Source organism: Rhinolophus ferrumequinum, chromosome 12 (genome assembly GCF_004115265.2).
Source record: "Rhinolophus ferrumequinum isolate MPI-CBG mRhiFer1 chromosome 12, mRhiFer1_v1.p, whole genome shotgun sequence".
In the NCBI taxonomy this organism is placed as follows: domain Eukaryota; kingdom Metazoa; phylum Chordata; class Mammalia; order Chiroptera; family Rhinolophidae; genus Rhinolophus; species Rhinolophus ferrumequinum.
In genome coordinates this window covers 23,332,089-23,351,278 of record NC_046295.1, presented here as the reverse complement: position 1 = coordinate 23,351,278, position 19,190 = coordinate 23,332,089, and the positions used below count along the sequence as shown (strand labels likewise).

At 43.5% G+C, this 19,190-nt stretch overlaps 1 protein-coding gene across 1 annotated transcript in view; it reads right to left on the bottom strand.

The window, feature by feature from the left end:
- TTC39B (tetratricopeptide repeat domain 39B) overlaps nt 1-8,300 on the bottom strand; it is a 132,946-nt gene extending 124,646 nt beyond the window's left edge. The window contains exon 1 of the mRNA XM_033123043.1: nt 8,152-8,300. Coding sequence (XP_032978934.1) covers nt 8,152-8,193 — 42 coding nt within the window. The 5' untranslated portion in view covers nt 8,194-8,300. The remainder of the gene's footprint in view (nt 1-8,151) is intronic.
- Nucleotides 8,301-19,190: the final 10,890 nt, after the last annotated feature.

Below are 19,190 nucleotides of genomic sequence, written 5' to 3'. Positions count from 1 at the left end.
CAGAACTCTAGGACAAAGTGGTCTCAGGAAGCAGCCAGAGGGAAAAGAAGGACTGAGGAGCCCCTCAGAGAAACCCTGCCTGGCCCTGCTGACCACACCAGGCCCGTGAGTCAGGATGGTTCCGTCTCAGAACTTAGATGAGGGTAAGAAGCCATGTGATAAAACATCAGCCTGTGGAATTATGCAAACGTGTCTGACTTGTCTATCTCCTTAACCACTGCTTTGCAGTTTACAGCCGTCAGTTTAAAACTGTTTTGGAAATGGGGTTGGGAAAGGAGAAAGTGAAACCAAGAACTAGCATCATCATTGCTTCCTTTATTAAAAGAGAGAGAGAGAGAGAGAGAGAGAGAGAGAGAGAGAGAGAGAGAGAGAGAGAAGGAAAAACATTCCACAAATATGGGAGGATACAAAAAGAAAACAAAACAAAAAAATTGTTTTAAAACCAAACTCCTTAGGTGAGGGTTCAAGGCCTATAGAAACCTACGGGACCACGCGCGCAGCCCTCCCCACAGGACGCTCGCACCCGCTCTGCTTCAGCACAGCCGCCTCCATCAGGCTTTCTCCAAGCCTGAGCTTGTTTCCTGGGCTGCTCCCCCCGCTGAAGGAATGAGGCTGTGATCTGCTCCATCACCGCCTGCCACAATCGCACCCCTCAAGTCCAGATCAAATGCCTCCTTCTAGATCACAGATGTCAGAGGTGAGAAGACCTTACAGAAGCAGGTCATTAATGCCAATTCCTCAGTTACCTCTGAGGAAACCAAGGCCAACCGGGGTTCAGTCACACGGCGGGGCAGTCAAGACTCTGGAAACCAAGTCCGCTGACCTGGGCAGGGGCATGCCCTCACCAGGACGTCTCGGTGACTGCCCTGTGAAAGCTCTCTTCTTCTTCTAGAAGCACCAGGCCGAGGAGCACCCTTTATACGCGCCCCTACACTCCAGCTTAGAGTTGTTTGTTGGTGTCCACATTCCCACTGTCTGCTCCAGAGGGGTCAAAGCCATCCCTCACCCGTGTGGTATCCCAGTACTTAGCCACCCTTACATATAGGCCTTCAGTGCGCTGTTGACAGTCCCCGGACAAACAGAACAAAACCAAACACTAGAAAACCACCTGCCTCCCCACTTCTGATCTCGTCTCCCTCCAATCAGCCTCCTTGCACTGCCAGAGAGAGCCACCTACTTACAGTGCTGGTCTCTCCACACTTCTTCTCAACCTCAACCTTAAACACACACCATGATAGCCACGATTCGGCATGAAAGACTTGGAGTGGCCCTTCCTATCCTTCTAGTACTGTTCCCTACCACCAAAGCACCGCAGCGCTCCCTCAGCTCCGTGCCTTAGGCCTGCTAGCCCCTCACCCTGAGACACAGAGAGCACCCTGGTGACCAACTCTCTCATACACGGCTAAGCCCTGCTCATCCTGCAAGACCCTGAATTTCTAAGAAACAACCTTTTATAGGAAACCATGCCTGACTACACATCCCCCAGGTAAGGTGCCCTCCTCTGTACTCCAAAGCACCCTGGCATCCTTCCTCCATGGTTTGAGCACAGAGTAGTACATCTATTTGTCTACCCACCTGTCGACTACACCAAAATTTAGGATGGGAACTGTGTTTGCCTCTCCAGCACTGAGCGCAAAATCCAACACATTGAATTAGACTCAACAATTCTTCTCACGTACTAGTTACAATCAGTCCCAACAAATATGTATATATAGATAGATAGATAGATAGATAGATAGATAGATAGATAGATATAGATATAGATAGATAGAAAGATAGAGAGAGAGAGACCTATATATATATATATCTATATAGGCCCTATATATATATATGTCAGCATAATATCAGCAATACAAAGGGACATATCCACAGATCTCAGCACAAAAGCATCTATCACATACCCACAGCCTTTAAATAAAGAGCTTAAGATACATAATGGCATGATGAACTGCCAGGCATTCAAACACTTGAGGAGCCGTTCTGAGGAGGTGTAGTGACCTAACCCATTCGGCCAACTAGCTAGAGTGACTCTGAGTCCATGACCAATTTCCACTAGCACAGGGGTGGAAGCGGAGAGCTGACAGTCGGGGAGCAACAAAAGCCTCGACAAAGAAAACTCTTCCCAGGAAATCTCACAAGCACCTGGGAGAGCCCCCAGGTACTTAGTCTATGCGAAGTGAGCACACAGTGACTTCAGGAGACCCACCCAAGATGGCCACGGGGGGCACGGGGGCTGAGGGCTGTCAACAGAGAGCTAGATGGAAACCATAAGCTTCACAGAATTCACAGTATCAGATTCACACTGCGGATAATTAGTGACAGCACCCCAGGGCAGGGAACTAAGATAAGAAGGCAAACCAGCTAACTCGAGGAAGAAGTGATACCGGCCTAGAGAAGCATACCTGCACTACTGGACTTAAAAGGAAGGAAGGAGGTATCCAGGTGTGGGGAGAAGGAAGGAGAAAATGAGGGCAAGTTGCACTGAGAAAGTAGCATTCCAAGAATAGTTGGGATTTCAAGAGATTCAACATTGAACTTTCAGGAAAATTGTCTGTTAACCTGCGCAGAGTTGAGGTTGATGGTAAGCTGATACTATTTTTTCCTCCTACTCACCTGCACAACCAATTACCAACACCCTTTGCAATCTCATCCCCTCATAAACAAGTCGCCAAGCTCCCTCATAAGCCACAATGAGCCACAGGGATGAGTTTATTCTGCATGAGGTCCTTCCTCATCCTCTACACCCACCAAAAGGGCGTGGGGTTGAACCCTAGGCCTCTTCTGAGGTAACAGCACCACCACCCAGCCACACAAGAGACCCAGATTATCACTGAAGAGCTCCTCTCTTCTACCCCCTCTCCATACCACTGATCCTCAAACAGGCTCCCAGGCCAATTTCTCCTCCATGTTCTCACGGAAAAGTCCCTCCACTCTGGCCTCCTCTCCAATCCCACAGTCTCTGGTCCACTTCCGTCCTCATCTCCTCCCACATGAACTGTTGCAACAGTCTCTTGCCCTTCCTGCTGCCACCTCCACAATCTGGCTGCATCAACTTCACCAGATGTATCTTCCTAAAATAAATAACCTATGATACTTGCCTAGTCAAACAAAAACGTTCTAGACTCCTATTTTTTAGGAGATGTAGTCAAAACTCCTTAGCATGACACTCCAGACACTCCAGCATGGGATGCAGGCGGTGCAGCCTCCGCCCTCACCCACCCTCCTTCCCAGCGCTGAATACCCAGCTGAGCCCAGGTTATGCTCCTTCCCGCCCATCTCCACTTCCACCCAGGCCTGAGCCTTAGCCCACTTGCTCCACCCAGCATAATCCTGATCACCCCTCTAGACCCAGTTCAAATACCATCTCTGCTTTCAAGTCTTTGCCAACCCCTAACCATCACTGTTTGCACCTGCTGTCCTGCGTAATTACTCAAAGCATTTACTCTCATAGTGCCCTACTACGGACAATAAAGTACATAGCCCTCCCACCTAAGACCTACCCTGACCCAAAGACAGAACAGGGCGCTCCTATCTAAAACCTAAGAAGGTGCTCAATGAACACTGATGGAGGGAAAGAATAAATCTGATTCTAAGAAAATAGTAGCAATCAATTTTATCTAAACTTCATCTAAAATTCCAATGGATAAAGTTTCTAAATCAGAATTAGATCTAAAAATGCTTGGGCCAAAAAAACAAGGCATGGAAACATCTGTCACATAAGCCATTTCTATCCCTAACCCAGTGTTTCTCAACTTTTTTTCCATTATTGTCCCCCTAAGAAACCTTTTTAGACATTTTTCCTAACCACACTCCCCCATGAGATTTTAATAGCACATATATAAAATAGCACATAGTAATAGCATATTTAATAGCACATATATAAAATATATATAAAATAGCATTTTATATATATATATCTGTGCTTTACACATAAAATGAGTTAAGTATAAATTTACTCTTTTTATTCAATAATGGGTTCAGAATAACTAAATAAAAAAATTTAAGTTAGATTAAAATTTTTAAATCTCTTAACATTTAATTTCTAACTGTATTTGATGAGTAACTTTTCATGGAATTTTAATATAAAAATGTAATGTATCAAATTACATATGCAAATTACCAATTTCCACATAAAGGAATGTAACCAAATATTTAAAACACATTCAAAATTCATTTTTCCAGTTAAGGTAAAACAATCGAAAAATTATCTTCTTAAGTTATTTTTAGTGAAATTAAGTCATTTCATATGAGAACACAATTTTTAGCTTAACTAGCTGCTATATATTCACTCAGATATTGTTGATATTTTCTCTTTGTAGTACTTCTTGACATAATTATTGGTGGATTGAATGATTTTAATAGGATTAAATAATAAAATATAAACTATTTTTATTAAATTCCCCAACCCAAATCACACAAAAACAGAGGGCCAAATATAAGCAACATCTAAGACAGTTGACAGCAGCGCGTAAGTATGAGGAGGTCACCAAGAGACAAATGACCTTAAGATCAAGCAACGGATGGTCCTCCAGTCATAGCCATCTATTCGCCATAGGCTGGTGGTATAGACCTTGCATAATTTCTGTATACCTTGCATGAACTTGATGTCAATGTTGCTTATGTAATATCCAATAAAACCCAATGAGACAAATTTAAGAAATATTGAGAAATAAGAGTTATCAGCCAAACTCTGAAGGTCCACACACCACAGTAATATCTGTGATGTTTTGGTAATCCCCCAGAACAAATGTTTGCCACCCTTGAGGTTGCAAGCCCTAACTTCTGTGTTTAAGTATTTATCCTCCTAGCACCTGAACAGAAAAGAGAGAGAGAGAGAGAGGGAGAGAGAGAGAAAAAGGAAGAGGAGGAGGAGGAGGAGGAGGAAGAGGAGGAAGAGGAAAGGGAGGGAGTGAAGGAGGGAGGCAGGGAGGAAGGAAGGAAACACCCCATCCCACAGCTTCCATGAGAGCTCTTCTACTACCATCATCTCCTTGGTTACTTTGAAAGAAAAGTGATTCCCATATTATTAGCCCTTCTCCCAAAAAGGAGCCTACCTCCATCCAAAAGCACAGACTTCTAGAGCTGAAAGAACACTGAGGGTTCATCCAGCCCTCATTTTCATATGAGGAAACTCAAAAGAACCCTAAGGCGGTTGAGAGACCTGCTTAGTCAAGGTCATTATTTTGGACAATGTCCTTGTCTGTCTAGTTCACTGTTCTCTCCAGGCCAGCGCCAGTCTCTGCACATAAGATAGTCAGATGTTTGCACAAACAATGAATGAACTGCTATGGGGCAAATTAGTGACAGAGCTGAGAGCTCTAGTTCACTCTTCCAACTACATCACTTTGTACTACTTTCCAACTACACACTTTTACTTCCCTAGAATATTAAATAGTGGCCACAAAGGCTATGAAATGTATATTAAGCGTTTGAAAAACTTCCCAGCTGAAATAATCTATTTTAGTTCACACATGCAGTAAAGTTGAAGAGCAGGGTGCTATTCACTTGTGTGTACGGCGCTTCAGCCCAATGAAAGTTAGGGGCTTTGTACAAATTAGCGAAGGGTACCCAGACTTCCACGCACTACTTCTCACTGGCTTACCCTGCCTTGAGTTCTTTTCTAGACTTCTTGTACACAAGATCTAACTCACTCCCCAGGCTGAGAATTCTAGAGAGCCAAAACTGTGTCCTCTCTTTCAAAGGCACCTACAAAGCTTGAGCAAAGAGCAAATGTTCAATAAAGCTTTGCAAAGTTTATACCAATGGAAATGGTACACCATGAGGGACAAGTGGATTTGGCATGAACAAAAAATTTTGTTTGTCCTGTTCATCTCCTAGGACCAGTACAGTACCTAATACGTAATGAGGATCTAATAGTTATTGAATTTAAAAAAATGAATGAAAAGGTATGGCAAAAACTGAGAAACTAAGCAAAATCTTTTTGTAGTCATTCATTCATTCAAAAAAATATGTATTTACCAAGTATGTGTGTGCATGCCAAGCTCTCCGCTGCTCTGAAACCTAACGTCCCCGACCCAGCTAGAGCCCTTCTCCCAAGATAATGCATCTCAATACGTCAGTTCATCTGGTAGACAGTGGGCACAGCAAGGGTGGCCATGTGTCTCAATATGCCCAGGGCAATCCCAGTTTACACCTATTGTTCAAGTGTTAATTATTAATAATCCCCTTTCTCTCTCAACAATACCCTTGGTCTAGACCAGGGATGTCCAAACTGCGGCCTGTGGGCCATTTTTTATTGGCCCGCAGCAAATTTCAAATATATATTTAGTTTACTTAAACCAGGTGAGGCCATAGGTACTTCACCTCGAGTGAGTGGCCCGGCTGTTTGTGTATTTTACCGCATATGGCCCTTGGTGAAGAACGTTGAAAAAAGTTTGGACACCCCTGGTCTAGACAATTATATAGCCCTAAGCGTTGCAAAACTTTTTCAACAAGCAGACTAGGGATTCAAAATTTTCCCTTTCCATTTACTAGCTACTCCCAGACTTGTTTCCTCATTTACAATACAGGCATAACACTGATTAAGCTAAATGGCTATACAAAGAGAAGTAGCTGGGACTACTTCTCCTATACAAGGCTGGGACGTCAGATTGAGAGACCACACTGTAGAGGCCCACACGCCACGTACATGGAGAGTTAATTTAATATACAGCAGGAGCCATAAAAACTTTTGAGGAATGGAGTGAATGTATGGTCAAATCAACATAAAAGTGTTACTACCTTGATTACAGAAAAGAATTAACTAAGACAGGAGGAATGAAAAACAGCTGGCTCTCTGAAATACCAAAAAGACAGCCCAAAGCTATAATGAAAGGTTGTCACAGATGAAAATAGCAACAAATGTGCTAGTTCATCATTTGCCTTTATGGGTAGTTTCAAAGTTTCAACAATTAATAGATAGATGCAACTGAGCAAGGTCTCCTTCATTGGTCTGTGGTCCTGGGGCCCTCATTGCCAGGAACAGGCTGTAAGGAAGGTTCTGGACAGCCCCACTTGCCCTCTGGTTTGCCAGTCCTGTAAAGGAGCTGCAGTTCTGTTTTGGTGTGTTTTTATTTTAAGGGCTACATTTAGAACATAGTGTTCGTAGTCGGGAGTTTCCCGACACTGGAGAGATGGGCAGAAACCATCTCCAGATCTTCCACTGTTGCATCATTTGAAACTAAGCTTCCTCAGGCAGCGACTTGTAAAATTCAAAACAGGTAAAATGGCAGCGGCAGCAGCTGCTGCTGCTACTGCTGCTGCTGCCGGTGCTCCTGCGCTGCCGCCGGCCTCAACTTTAAGCTCAAAATACGGCGTCTCTCTGGAGCTCTAAGTGCTGAAAGGAAGTCAATAAATCAACAGGTCCGGTGCGCCTGCCCGAGGGTGCTCAAACCCGGGCGCGCCGGCCACAGGAGGAAGTGCCCAATTATTTAAATACAGTTGAGACGGCAGCTTGTCGGAGTCGGTTCTCATAGAGCCTTCTATCCGTCTACACCGGGGACCTGCTCGGGAGAGGCCCGGACCCCGTGGACCAAGGGGAAGGCACCAATTCCTGAGCTGCTGCTCTGGTCCCCTCGCCCTCCGGCCCTCGGCAGCCTCTGCCCTGTCTGCCTGTGCTGACACCCTGGGGCTCCTTCTTCCACCGGCTGTCCCCCGTCCTCTCATCGCTTCTAAGCCTTTCAGTTCAGTCCCCAGGAAACTTCCATAGAAGGTGAGACTCTCGGCTCCAGAGAGAGTTTCACAAACCCCAGAGGGCCAGGGTCCGGACTTCGGGATCAGACCTCACGAAGCCCAGACGTCCCTGCAGAGGCTCAGATCAGCTCAGTGCTGAGGGTCCTGAGCTCCGGCGCGCTGGCACCCATCCACCCGCGGACCGGACACGGTATCCTGCATCCCCCGACCCCACGGTGCCGGGGCTCCCAACCTCAGCACCACCTCCGCTCCGAGCGCCACAGCGACCCTCCTCGCTCCCGCGGGGATAGGCCTCCCAAGGTCAGGTGCCCCCACCCGCAACCCCAGCCCTTACCTCCAGGCGGGAGGCTGCTGGTCCCAAATTGGGGCCAAGGGGGCGGGACCTTGGCCGTCCCGGCCAGGCTCGCTCACCCATCCCTGGCTCCAGAGGCAGTGCCCTCACTCCCCACCCGCCAATACCTCGTCCGCTTCCAGCTCTGCTCCGTTGCCTACGAGCGCCATGTTCCTCCTTCGCCTGCCGCCGCCCAAAAACCAAGCAGGGAGCTTACAGCCGACTCCGTTTCTCTGCTCCGGGCTCAGCCCAGCGCCAGCGAGGGAGGACCGGGGAGGCCCCGCCTTCCTGCCGGGTCCTGGGCGGGGCCAGAGCGCAGCTAAACGAGCGCTTTCCCCGCCCCCTGGCGCCCGCAGAGCTGCGAAGCATCCATTTCCCGAGAGGGCGCGGGGCTGCCCTCCTCGCCACAAGCTCCGCCCCTCGCAGGCCTCGCCCCGCCCTTCCACGCGGCTCAGACCTGAGCAGCCAACCAGGGGGCCGGCATCCTCCTTGGACCCAGTGGGCGGGGCCATCCAGCGGCGGAGTCACCTCATGGGCGGAGTCACTTCGCGAGTCTGGTCCACGGTCTGGGAAGGTGCTTGGGGGTCTCCGCTTCCGGAGCTCTACGGAGTGCTGGGTTGAGGCCAAGGTTAAAGCCGCGCAGCCCCTCAGGCCCATGAGGCGTCCACCTGGTCCTTGTGCCGGTGCCAGTCCACTTCCCTCGCAGGTGAACACCGTGTCTCACAGGTGGTGTGGCCAGAGTGCCTGGGTCACTGTCACCAGTCACTCACAGGTCTTAGGTCAGGGGCATCGTCTTCTGTGTTTGTTTGAAAGTTAAAAGAAAAACTGAGGGACAGGTATTTGCACTACTTAGAGCCCCTCTACCCCTCCTCCCACTATCTTGTCACCTTTATTTCTCCGTAGCATCCCGTGCTGATCCTTTATGTCGCCCCAAACATATGTGTACAATTCGGACTTGCACTGTAAGCCCCATGAGTGTAGGGATACTGTGTGTCTTCTTAAAGGCTGTATCCCCAATATCTAGAACAATGCCTTGCATGTAATAGGTGATCAACAAATATTTGTTGGCCGAGTGTAGAAATTGATTTTTGCTTCTAATATGTCAATTAATCAAACTATCCAACTGGTAAATTAAAAACTATCGTTAGGGTTTTTTGTCATCTATTTTACATACGATAAAATTCACCAAGTTTAAGTTTCCATAACAAATGTTTACAAAACACCATCCCAACCATAACATAGAACACCCCCAAAAGTTCCCTGTGAGCTTTTGCCATCAATTTCCTACCCCCAGTCCGTGGCCTCTGGAAATCACTGACCTGCTTTCTATAACTATCATTTTGCCTTTTCTAGAATTTCATATAAATTGAATCACAGAGCATGTGGTCTTTTGCGTCTGACTCATGAAAGACTATTTAATGGTCATCCAGTGATAAGTGCCAGGAGTATACTAAGCCCCTTGCATGTACTATCTCATTTATCTTTCATAACCCCATGAAGTAGATACTGTTAACTTACAGATGAGAAAGTTGAGGCTCAGTGAGTTTCAGTAACTTACTTGAGTTCAGACAGCTATTAAGAAAGTAGGGGTGCCAGAATCTGAACTCCAACAGTCTGACTCAAGGGCGTGGCTGGTAACCAGGCTCTGCACTTCCTCCAGCCACCCTCCCTCTTTCTCCCTAATTGTTTCAGTAGGGCAGCTGCCTGCAAACGCTTATCACACACATTTTCAGTGAGTCACTTTGCATCCTTGAAATTTGCTGTGGGATTTTAATGAGTCACCATGTGTCTTTACACTAGAAAAATAAAATGGTTTCTACCCCATATACAACATGAAAAATAGTTAGATTGTGATGATTGCACAACTCTATGAATTCACCATAAATCATGAAGTATATACTTATAATGGGTGAATTTTATGGTTATGTACATTACATTTCAATAAGCTTTTAAAAAGCGGATTAACACACCCTTTGCGTGCTCTTAGAATCAGATATATGGGGCTAGAAGGAACCTAGAGGTCATTTAATTCTAATAACCCTGTAAGTTTCCATTCCTCCCCCAACCTCCTGTTTATACTTCACTTTCTGAGGCTAGATTTCCTGTCTGGGTACAGAATCTACTCTGTATTACTCATGCATGATTCTGTTTTATAAAGTTCATTGGTTCCTAAATTAATATCGCTTCTTTTTGATGTGAAACCATCTCGTTGGTGGCTTTTTCCTTCCCCATATACTTTGTTATCGTCATACTTATGAATTTCAACTTCTCAAATTTTGAAGAGACACAAAAGAACTTGGCTCAAATTAGTGACATGATTGTATTATAATGAGAATCAAGTCTAACTTTTCAAAACTCTGTCCTTCTTGATGAAGTTTGATGTGTTATTTTTTTAATACCAGGGATCAAATCTGAAGCCCTGTATGTTTTAAATTCCTATCACTAGAAGAGCAACACTCATATTTCTGAGGAAGACAATTGTAAACACTGAATGAATAAATGTATTCCAGCCTCTGGAACATCTAATCAAATTTCCTTTGCTCTTGGAAGATGCCAAATTTCTTTTCCCGTACATGTGTGATTTTACAAGATCATGAATCACAAATATAAAACAGCTTTTTCCAAAAAACATTTAGAATGCATTTATTTTTGTAACAGAATTTCCCTTGCCAGTTTGCTGATAACAAATGTTTTACTCTAACAGTCAAGTGAGATTCCTCAGATTTTCCATTTCCCAAAAGTAACTACCGTGTTTCCCCAAAAAGAAGACCTAGCTGGATAATCAGCTCCAATGCGTCTTTTGGAGCAAAAATTAATATAAGACCCGGTCTTATTTTCCTATAAGAATGGGTTTTATAATATAATATAATATAATATAATATAATATAATATAATATAATATATAATATAATATAATATAATACTGGGTCTTGTTTTCCTATAAGACTGGGTATAATATACTATAATATGAGGTCTTATATTAATTTTTTTGTTCCAAAAGACACATTAGAGCTGATTGTCCGGCTAGGTCTTGTTTTCGGGGAAACATGGTAGCATAGGGATTAAGCATGAATGGTGTCTGAATTTTTTTACTTTAAAGGTACACACACCTACTGGGAGTTGTTTGAGTTTCAAAATAAATCTAATATTGCACAAATGCAATCTTTAGTATTCCTCAACCTATTACCCTTAGTGGATGTAAGTTTTATTTTTGTTGAAACTTTATTTAAATAAAAATTGCATTTTCATCATTTGTGTAGTGGGAGAGAGAATGGTTTTGCATTTAGAAATAAAATTTTTCAGACCTCATGTCCAAGACATAGCGCTCATTGTCAATCATGCATTTGTCAGTGGCTTTGCCTTACATGCATCTCTTAGCTCCTCAAAGAGAACTTGCCCTTCTAAAATAGCCCCTCCGGGATCAAATATAGGGTGATGGAAGGAGAATTGACTCTGGGTGGTGAACACACAGTGGGATTTATAGATGATGTATTACAGAATTGTACACCTGAAATCTATGTAATTTTACTAACAATTGTCACCCCAATAAATTTAAAAAATAATAATAATAAAAAAATAAAATAGCCCGTCCCTCTCAATCCCATGTTATCATGTCCTCCTACTGCCTTCATTGATCTTATCACTCTCTGAAACGATCTTGTTCATTTAGTTGTTTACTGGTTTATAGTCTAGCTCCCTCAACCACAATACCCTCACACACACTCTAAGCTCCATGAGGGAAAGACCCTTGTGTTTTGTGTTTACAACAAAACCACTGTGCCAAACACGGAATGGGTACTTCATAAATAAATGGCTATTGAGTGAATGAATGAAAGTATAAAAAGTTCATAGTATACAGAGCGTTTTGTTTAGACCTTGGCATGCCAATGCTTTAGCATGATTTTTTTTTAAACGGAGAAAACCAGTAATAATGAAGGAGATTAAAGAACACAAATTACATGAAGTCTAAAAAGTAAACACTGTTTTTCTCAGGGTGATGTGGAAGACATGATGACTATGTTCAATGCCTACTCATTTTTTCAAAATTATGCAAGAGCTAAGCACTTAGAGGTCCTCAGTGATCTAAAAGGGATTAATTCATGTCTCTGGGAGAGGTTTAAACACGAGGCAAAGGGAAAAAGCCTCATCATTTACTGGAGGCTGAACTCCTCCCTTAAGAATATTCCTGTTCTGGGCATTTGGAGCTGGGTAAACATTTATTTTGCTGTTTATCAGCTCTTTGTTCACTTTTTTTCATATATATATATATATAAAATCTTTCCAATCACTTTCCTATTTATTTTTACTATATCACTTTAAATTAACCTCATGTTTTCAGATGAGAAAGGTGAGACCAGAGAAGAGAAAAGCAAAACAAAGACTTTGGCAATATGAGACCTCAGAGTGGAGTGCTGTGGATTTTTCAGCAAGAATAAATAAGGAACCTGTGTTAGAGGCTGCTGGTTGCCACCTGCTGTTCATCCTCCCTTTGCTCCATTAGTAAGAGAACCTGATTTCATATAGGGCAGCATGGTACCCACCTAAAGGATTATAATTTCAAGGATTCCTTTACAACAAGGATTGACCAATGTAACTGAGTTCTGACAAATCAAATATGTTTGACTTCCAAGAAGTTCTTTTTAAAGGGAAATAACAGAGGCATGAGCCTTTTGGCCCTTCTGCCTCTCCTCCTTTCCACAGCCTGGAACAGACGTGATGGTTGGAGCTCCAGGCACCTCATTGGAACGTAAAGAAACACCTTGAGAATGGAAGCCACAAACTAGTGTCACAAAACGACAGAAGGAGTCTGGATTCGTGATAACTGTGGAGTTGCCACACAAGTACTTGACTACCAACCTCCAGATTTCTATTACATGGACGATAAATCAATTACTATCTTTGTTTAAGCCACCGTTATATTGAGTTTTCAGTTATATGTAAACAAACCTAAATCTAAATGTGTAAGTATGTAATTCAAAGTGTTTTTAGGTCCTCTGGTTTCCAGTATACCTTCCCACGCTTTCCAGCCAAAGCGTTTAGAACTTCTGGTCAGTGCTGGATGGGAGTAGCTGACTGGGGACAGTTTTGTCGCCCATGCACACCCTGTCTCCTAAGGACACTTCCCACAGTCCTGTTTCTCTGGGTTCTGTTGTGCCTTCTTTTCTGGCATGTTTCCCCTCGCATTGCTAGAGTCTTTACTGTCCTACAAATCCAAATATTCTCCACATTGGGAAGAATACTAGCATCTTCTGTTAATGACGTTTCTCATTGTACTTCATGCCTAGTTTTAGTAAACCAATCATTATCTCTGGCCCGCCTTCAGCAATTCTGTTCTCATAGCCTTTTTTAGACCTATGATTTACACTTCTGGTTGGGCACTTTGAGTTTGTATCAGGCAGTTCCTACCCTCACCTAGAGAAGGAGTCACAGACAAACCTGCTTCCTTAGACTTACTTCTGTTTTCAAAAGCTGGTTTTGACTCAGCACTACAATGATCAGCTTTAAGAGTCTCTAAAGCAATGGTTTTCAAACTTGAGCATGCATCAGAATCACCGAGAGGGTTTGTCAAACCGCAGATTGCTGGCCCCAACCCCCAGAGTTTCTGATTACCTAGGTCTGGGGTGGGGCCTGCTTCCTCCTGCTGCGGCAGCTAGTTCCACAGCAATGCTTTGAGAACCACTTCTCTAAATCATGGCATGCAACCTAAGTCTTTCGGACACAAGCAGCCTAACCTGCCAAGTGAACTAAGAGTTCAGGATGAAAAACCAGAAAAGTGTTTCTGGGTTGCTACTTAACACAGAAAGTCTAATGTTAACATTCCATCTGAATGAAAAGCTATGAGGGTTTTCTCCCTGATATTCTTCCAACAAGGAAAAGAATCTGAGTGATAGAAATGTATATCTTTATGTTTCATGTGACTCAACAAAGTAACTTCCATTTCATTTTCAATAATTTTGTGGAAAAAAAGGTAGGTCCTCACTATTCCAGGTGCGCCTGACTCCAGCACAGATACTGAACCACCAGTAATAAAGGTTCATCTCCTAGCTCCTTGACACCTGGATTTGTGACCTTGAACAATCCATTTCAATTCTTTCAGCTTTTTTCCCCCCATGCATTTCAAATATAGAATGGGGATTTAAAGTACATAACTTTCCATATCTACCGTGTTTCCCGGAAAATAAGACCTTATTTTACTATAAGACACCGAGTCTTATATTAATTTTTGCTCCAAAAGACGCACTAGAGCTGATTGTCCGGCTAAGTGTTGTTTTTAGGGAAACACAGTATAAGACCACCATCCTGGGATTCTAAAAGTTGAACTGAAGGAAGCGCTCCTTGACTTATGATGGAATTATGATGGAGAACGGGCTGTGGTGACTGGAAGTAGCCAAGGAGATGACTTGATATGTTCCCAAATTACCAGGGGTCTCAGGTGATTTCCCCAAAAAATGTCATACTAGCTCATGTGTTGGGAGAGGCGGGGGAAGACTTTTAAAGTGATATAATTCATGCTATTCTATCTAATTTTACTATCTATGTCCTGTCACCTCTTTCTGATGTTTCCAGCTGACTCGGAATACCCCCCTAGTTTCCCAGCAGAAAGCTTTATCTGGACACGTATTTAAACATTGCAAACTCGACTCTAGTGTGACGGCCTCAGGTGCGGTGTGGGAACCTCTGATCTGGCTCAGCAGTACGGCTTGGGTCAGAGGCAGCACAGCATGATTTCTGTATGTCTGAAGTTTTACTGTCTCCTAAGCACGTTGACAACCCTGTGAGGTAGGCAGGGCTTATATTTTGCAGGTGAGAATACAGGCTCCAAGATGTCTAGTCACTTGCCCTAAGTCATTACTGAGGGGAGATGAAGCACATGTTACGGCCCTTTTCTGAAAGGTATTTTATAAAGGGTACAACCGTGGCCTGGAGGCTGTTTTCTGGAAAGATTAAGAAAGGCTTAAGTACCCCACATCTGCCTCAGTACAACAAACATACCCCAGAAATTTGTGAGCTCCCCTACCCCTCACCCCCTACCCCCTAGCTGTTTAGTTTGTCATTATCAGGCCATTCAAGGCCTGTGGAGACATAGACCCTTGGGGGACTCAAAATGTATTTTTCTGGCACTGTTCATGCACAAGGGATCTATACAAATCACAAATGTCAAGCTAGAAGAATGTGAAGGAAGTCCCAGGAAGTCCCTCCTGCAGGTCACAACAATTGACTACTTAAAAAAAAAAAAAAACCCTACCTGAAGGCATTGAGGAGAGCCCCTAGGAAGGTAAATTCTGAAGACAGTTGGGGTGTCACACTCAAGAAAGAACTTACCCTGTGATTTTCTTATTTTTGGTGGCACCAGCCTGAGGACAGCTTGTGCAGTTTAATTGGTTAAAAGAACCTGAGGAAAGTCAGGGCAACCACAGCAGCTGGTAACTGAGAAGAGATATTTAGGAAATGGAAGGGGCGAGGGGGCCTCCAACTTCTGTGGTTATACACTCTTGCCCAAATATCTGGCTGACCCTGAACCACGCACATGTGAAGACAACTCCAAGCAATCCAGCTAACACTAAAAGAACACAATTGACATTTCAAAAAGAAAAAGAAAAAATTTCAGCAGCCACTCACCACAGGGGAAAGAGTTTGCTGTTTGTGTTCAACCATGTTAACTGATTAAAAAATAATAGTAATTCCGTACTCTTCAGAGGACCTAAAGGAATTCAACTCAAACTGATATACTTGATTTCAAAAATTATCTTCCTAGCTGCTGCATTTTACCTCTTTACACTGTTTTTAAGAAACCTCTTTTCCAGCACCGTAGGTGGGAAGGAGATAATTTGCGCATCTTTCTTGAAGAGTTTGACAACAAGGAGGAAGACTTTAAAATTTTGCATAACTTTTGATCCAATAATTCATCTTTTGGATCTTATCTTTAAAGATAAACAGACAAGTGTACAAAACTATATGCAAAAACTTTTTAATTGTAGCACTGTTTTTAATTTTTTTTTCATTGCATATTAATCATCCAAAAGGCAAAGATCAAAAGGTTTGATAAAATGATATGTTGGAAAGGTTTATTATTGACAAAGGGGCTTTCACTGTTACAACTCTAGTGAGGACGATTTGGCAATAATCTACCAAAGTTACAAATTCCCAGCAGGCTTACATCTGAGAATTTATCCTATAGATATAGTCACATATATGTAAAATTACCAATGTACAATGTTACTCCCTGTGTCGATATTTGTAATAATGTAAGTTTGACATCTACTTCCATCAACAGGAGATTGCTAAATACCTTGTGATGCTTTCAAATAATGAAGTATTAATCAGCCTAAAAAAATAAAATAGATAAAAATGAGGAACCTCTTTAAGTATCGATGTTGAATTACCTCCAAGATACAATATTAAGGGAAATACGCAAGGCACAGAACAGTGTTAATTGTTCTCCAATATTTTTTTACCCTTATTCCAAATTTTTAGCCCGATACTTAGTCATCAGGAACTGACTGCCTTTTGCAGTGTCCTTTGCAGCTGGACATGGCCCTGTGATTGAGGTCCACTCGATGAGGTGTGAGTAAAACGGCTATGTGGCAGTTTCCAGGACCCTTCCTTAGACACAGGTGTTCTGGGACCTTTACCCTTTCTCTTCATTGAACACCTCCTTCGATGGATACACTCCATCCTGCTGCCTGGACATGGATTCCCTCATCTTGGTTCATGATTGAGCTGGGAGGAACTTGAATACTTCTTGGAACTTAGGCAAGTACAAGCTCTAGACCGCATACTCTTGGAAGTTTACACGAGTGAGAAATAAACATCCATGTGGTTTAAACCACAGTTATTTGGGAACTTGGGATTATTTGAAATGGAACCTAATCCTAATTCTTGCACAAGTATAAACATTGCAAGGCTTTTGCTAGATCTGGCTGAATTGCGTATCAGGAAAGCTGTGCCAGTCTGACCACGAGGAATACACTATAAACGGGTAGAGGGTTCTTTCAGCTGCATTGTGCTACCTCCCGGATGCCAGATGCCAGCTGCCTGCGGGATCCAGAGACAGGCAGAAAGGATCCACACATGTGACCTGCATGCCAGGACAGGCAGAGATACCACTGCCAGCAAGAAGGAACTTCAGGGATCAAGGCTTTTCTAGCCGACACTGGTTTCACTTAACCAGTCTCCCTTTCTCCTCTTACTTTCTGCATGTGCCAGAGCTCTTTGTTCTCTTTGATCCCAAGTCCCCTGAGATACCAGACCCAGACCTATTTCTTAGTAGGAAACCAAGAATTTGGATGCCTGCCCCTCATATGGAGAAGAAAAAAGCAGTGGTCTTTACCTAGTGTGTGCTTCCTGCCTGGTGAGTATAGCCCTGGCCAGCAGGGTGGGGCTCACTGATCCACAGTCAGGACTTAAAGTACATCAAACAAGCAGGAAACGATAAGATACAGCAGGAAGCAATTTAATCCTCTCTCCCACTGCCCCTTCTGGTCCTCTTAGTTTTTGCTCCTGGGTGGAATCTCAGGCAGGTGCCATAGCTTTTCATTCACATCATTCAGGGATATTCTAGAGTCTAGTCCAGGCTAATAATCATTAAACTCCAAATGCCATTCAATGTAAAGCCTTCTCCACATTCCAAGCTTCTGCAGTGGGGAAAGAGAAGACAGCCTCTTTCTCACTCTCCCTCCCCACCTCCATCACCAGCTACAATTTTGAGACCATCATAACAGAACAGATGTTGATTAAGGGAAGAAACTTGCAATGAATAGTAAATAAGTTCTAGATATCTAATGCACAGTATAGTGAGTATAAGCAACAATATTATAATCATCAACCTTGCTAAGAGGCTAGAACTTAATTATTACAACCACTAAAAAGAACAGATAATTATGTAACATGACACAAGTGCTAATTATCACTACAATGACAATCATATTACAATATATAAATGTATCAAATTAACATGTTGTACGCCTTAAATTTGCACAATGTTACATGTCAAATACTTTTTTTTTTAACTTTTATCTATTTTAAGTGTGTTTTTCCAGGACCAATCAGCTCCAAGTCAAGTAGTTGTTTCAATCTAGCTGTGGAGGGAGCAGCTCACAGTGGCCCATGTGGAGATTGAACTAGCAACCTGTTGGTAAGAGTATGGTGCTCAACCAACTGAGCTATCCAGCCACCCCATCAAATACATTTCAATAAAAATAAACATAAATACACATTTTTAATGGGGACCCTACAGGGTTGGAAGAACAGAGATAAAGGGTGCACAGCTCTTACTCAACTTGTCCAGGTTCCCTCTTAGTGTGGCGGATGACACAAGTTGCTCCTTCCTGTCACAGGGGGCCTTTGCAGAATCTTTGGAGACTCCTGCAGGTATGGGTTTTTAATCTCCCTCATCTCCAATGCTCCTACAGAAGATGCTTCTTTTGGGGGGACCCTTCACTTCTTCATCTGTTTCTGCAACATGGCTGAGGATCCCATTGAAGAAAACTTGGAGCTGTCAGCTCTATCTGTGACAGCCTCCTCTCATGATGCTTGAAAAACACACACCGGAGGTCAGGGGACATGCGGTTTGCCCTCAATGAAGCCCTCTCTTCTTGCTAACTCCCCAGCCAGCCTTCACCTACACCTCCCCCAGCATAAGCAATCACCAATACTCAGGCCCCAGCTCCTGAAGACACATATCAAGCTTTCTGAGTGGTTTTATGGAAAAATACTTCCGCTTGAATAGAAGAGGAGGAGCACCAATCTCCTCTTCTCCCCGTCCCTTCCCCCTTGCGCCCCAGAGTAGGGAAGACTAGGGAGAACTGCACAGGACACAACAGTTCTCTCTCCTCCAGGAAGCTTTACTCTCACTACTCCAATGGCCTCTAATGAATTCTTAGCCTTCTCCTGCATCACCTTGAAGTGGATAATAATCTAAGGTCACAAAGCAGAACTGGGAATTCACTCGCTCCCTTTACAAAAGCTACAGAGCTGGTCTAGTGCCTGCCTTGCCCGTAAGTGTGAGGGTGAGTGAGGGTCCCTGACACACGCTGTTTTATTTTTAAGGCTTTCAGGTTTCCAAAACCAAAGGTAACAAGCAGTATCCACACTCAGCATCTTTTAGGTTCATATTTTTTGTATGTGCAAAAATAATCTGGAACAATACAGAAAAACAGACAACTTA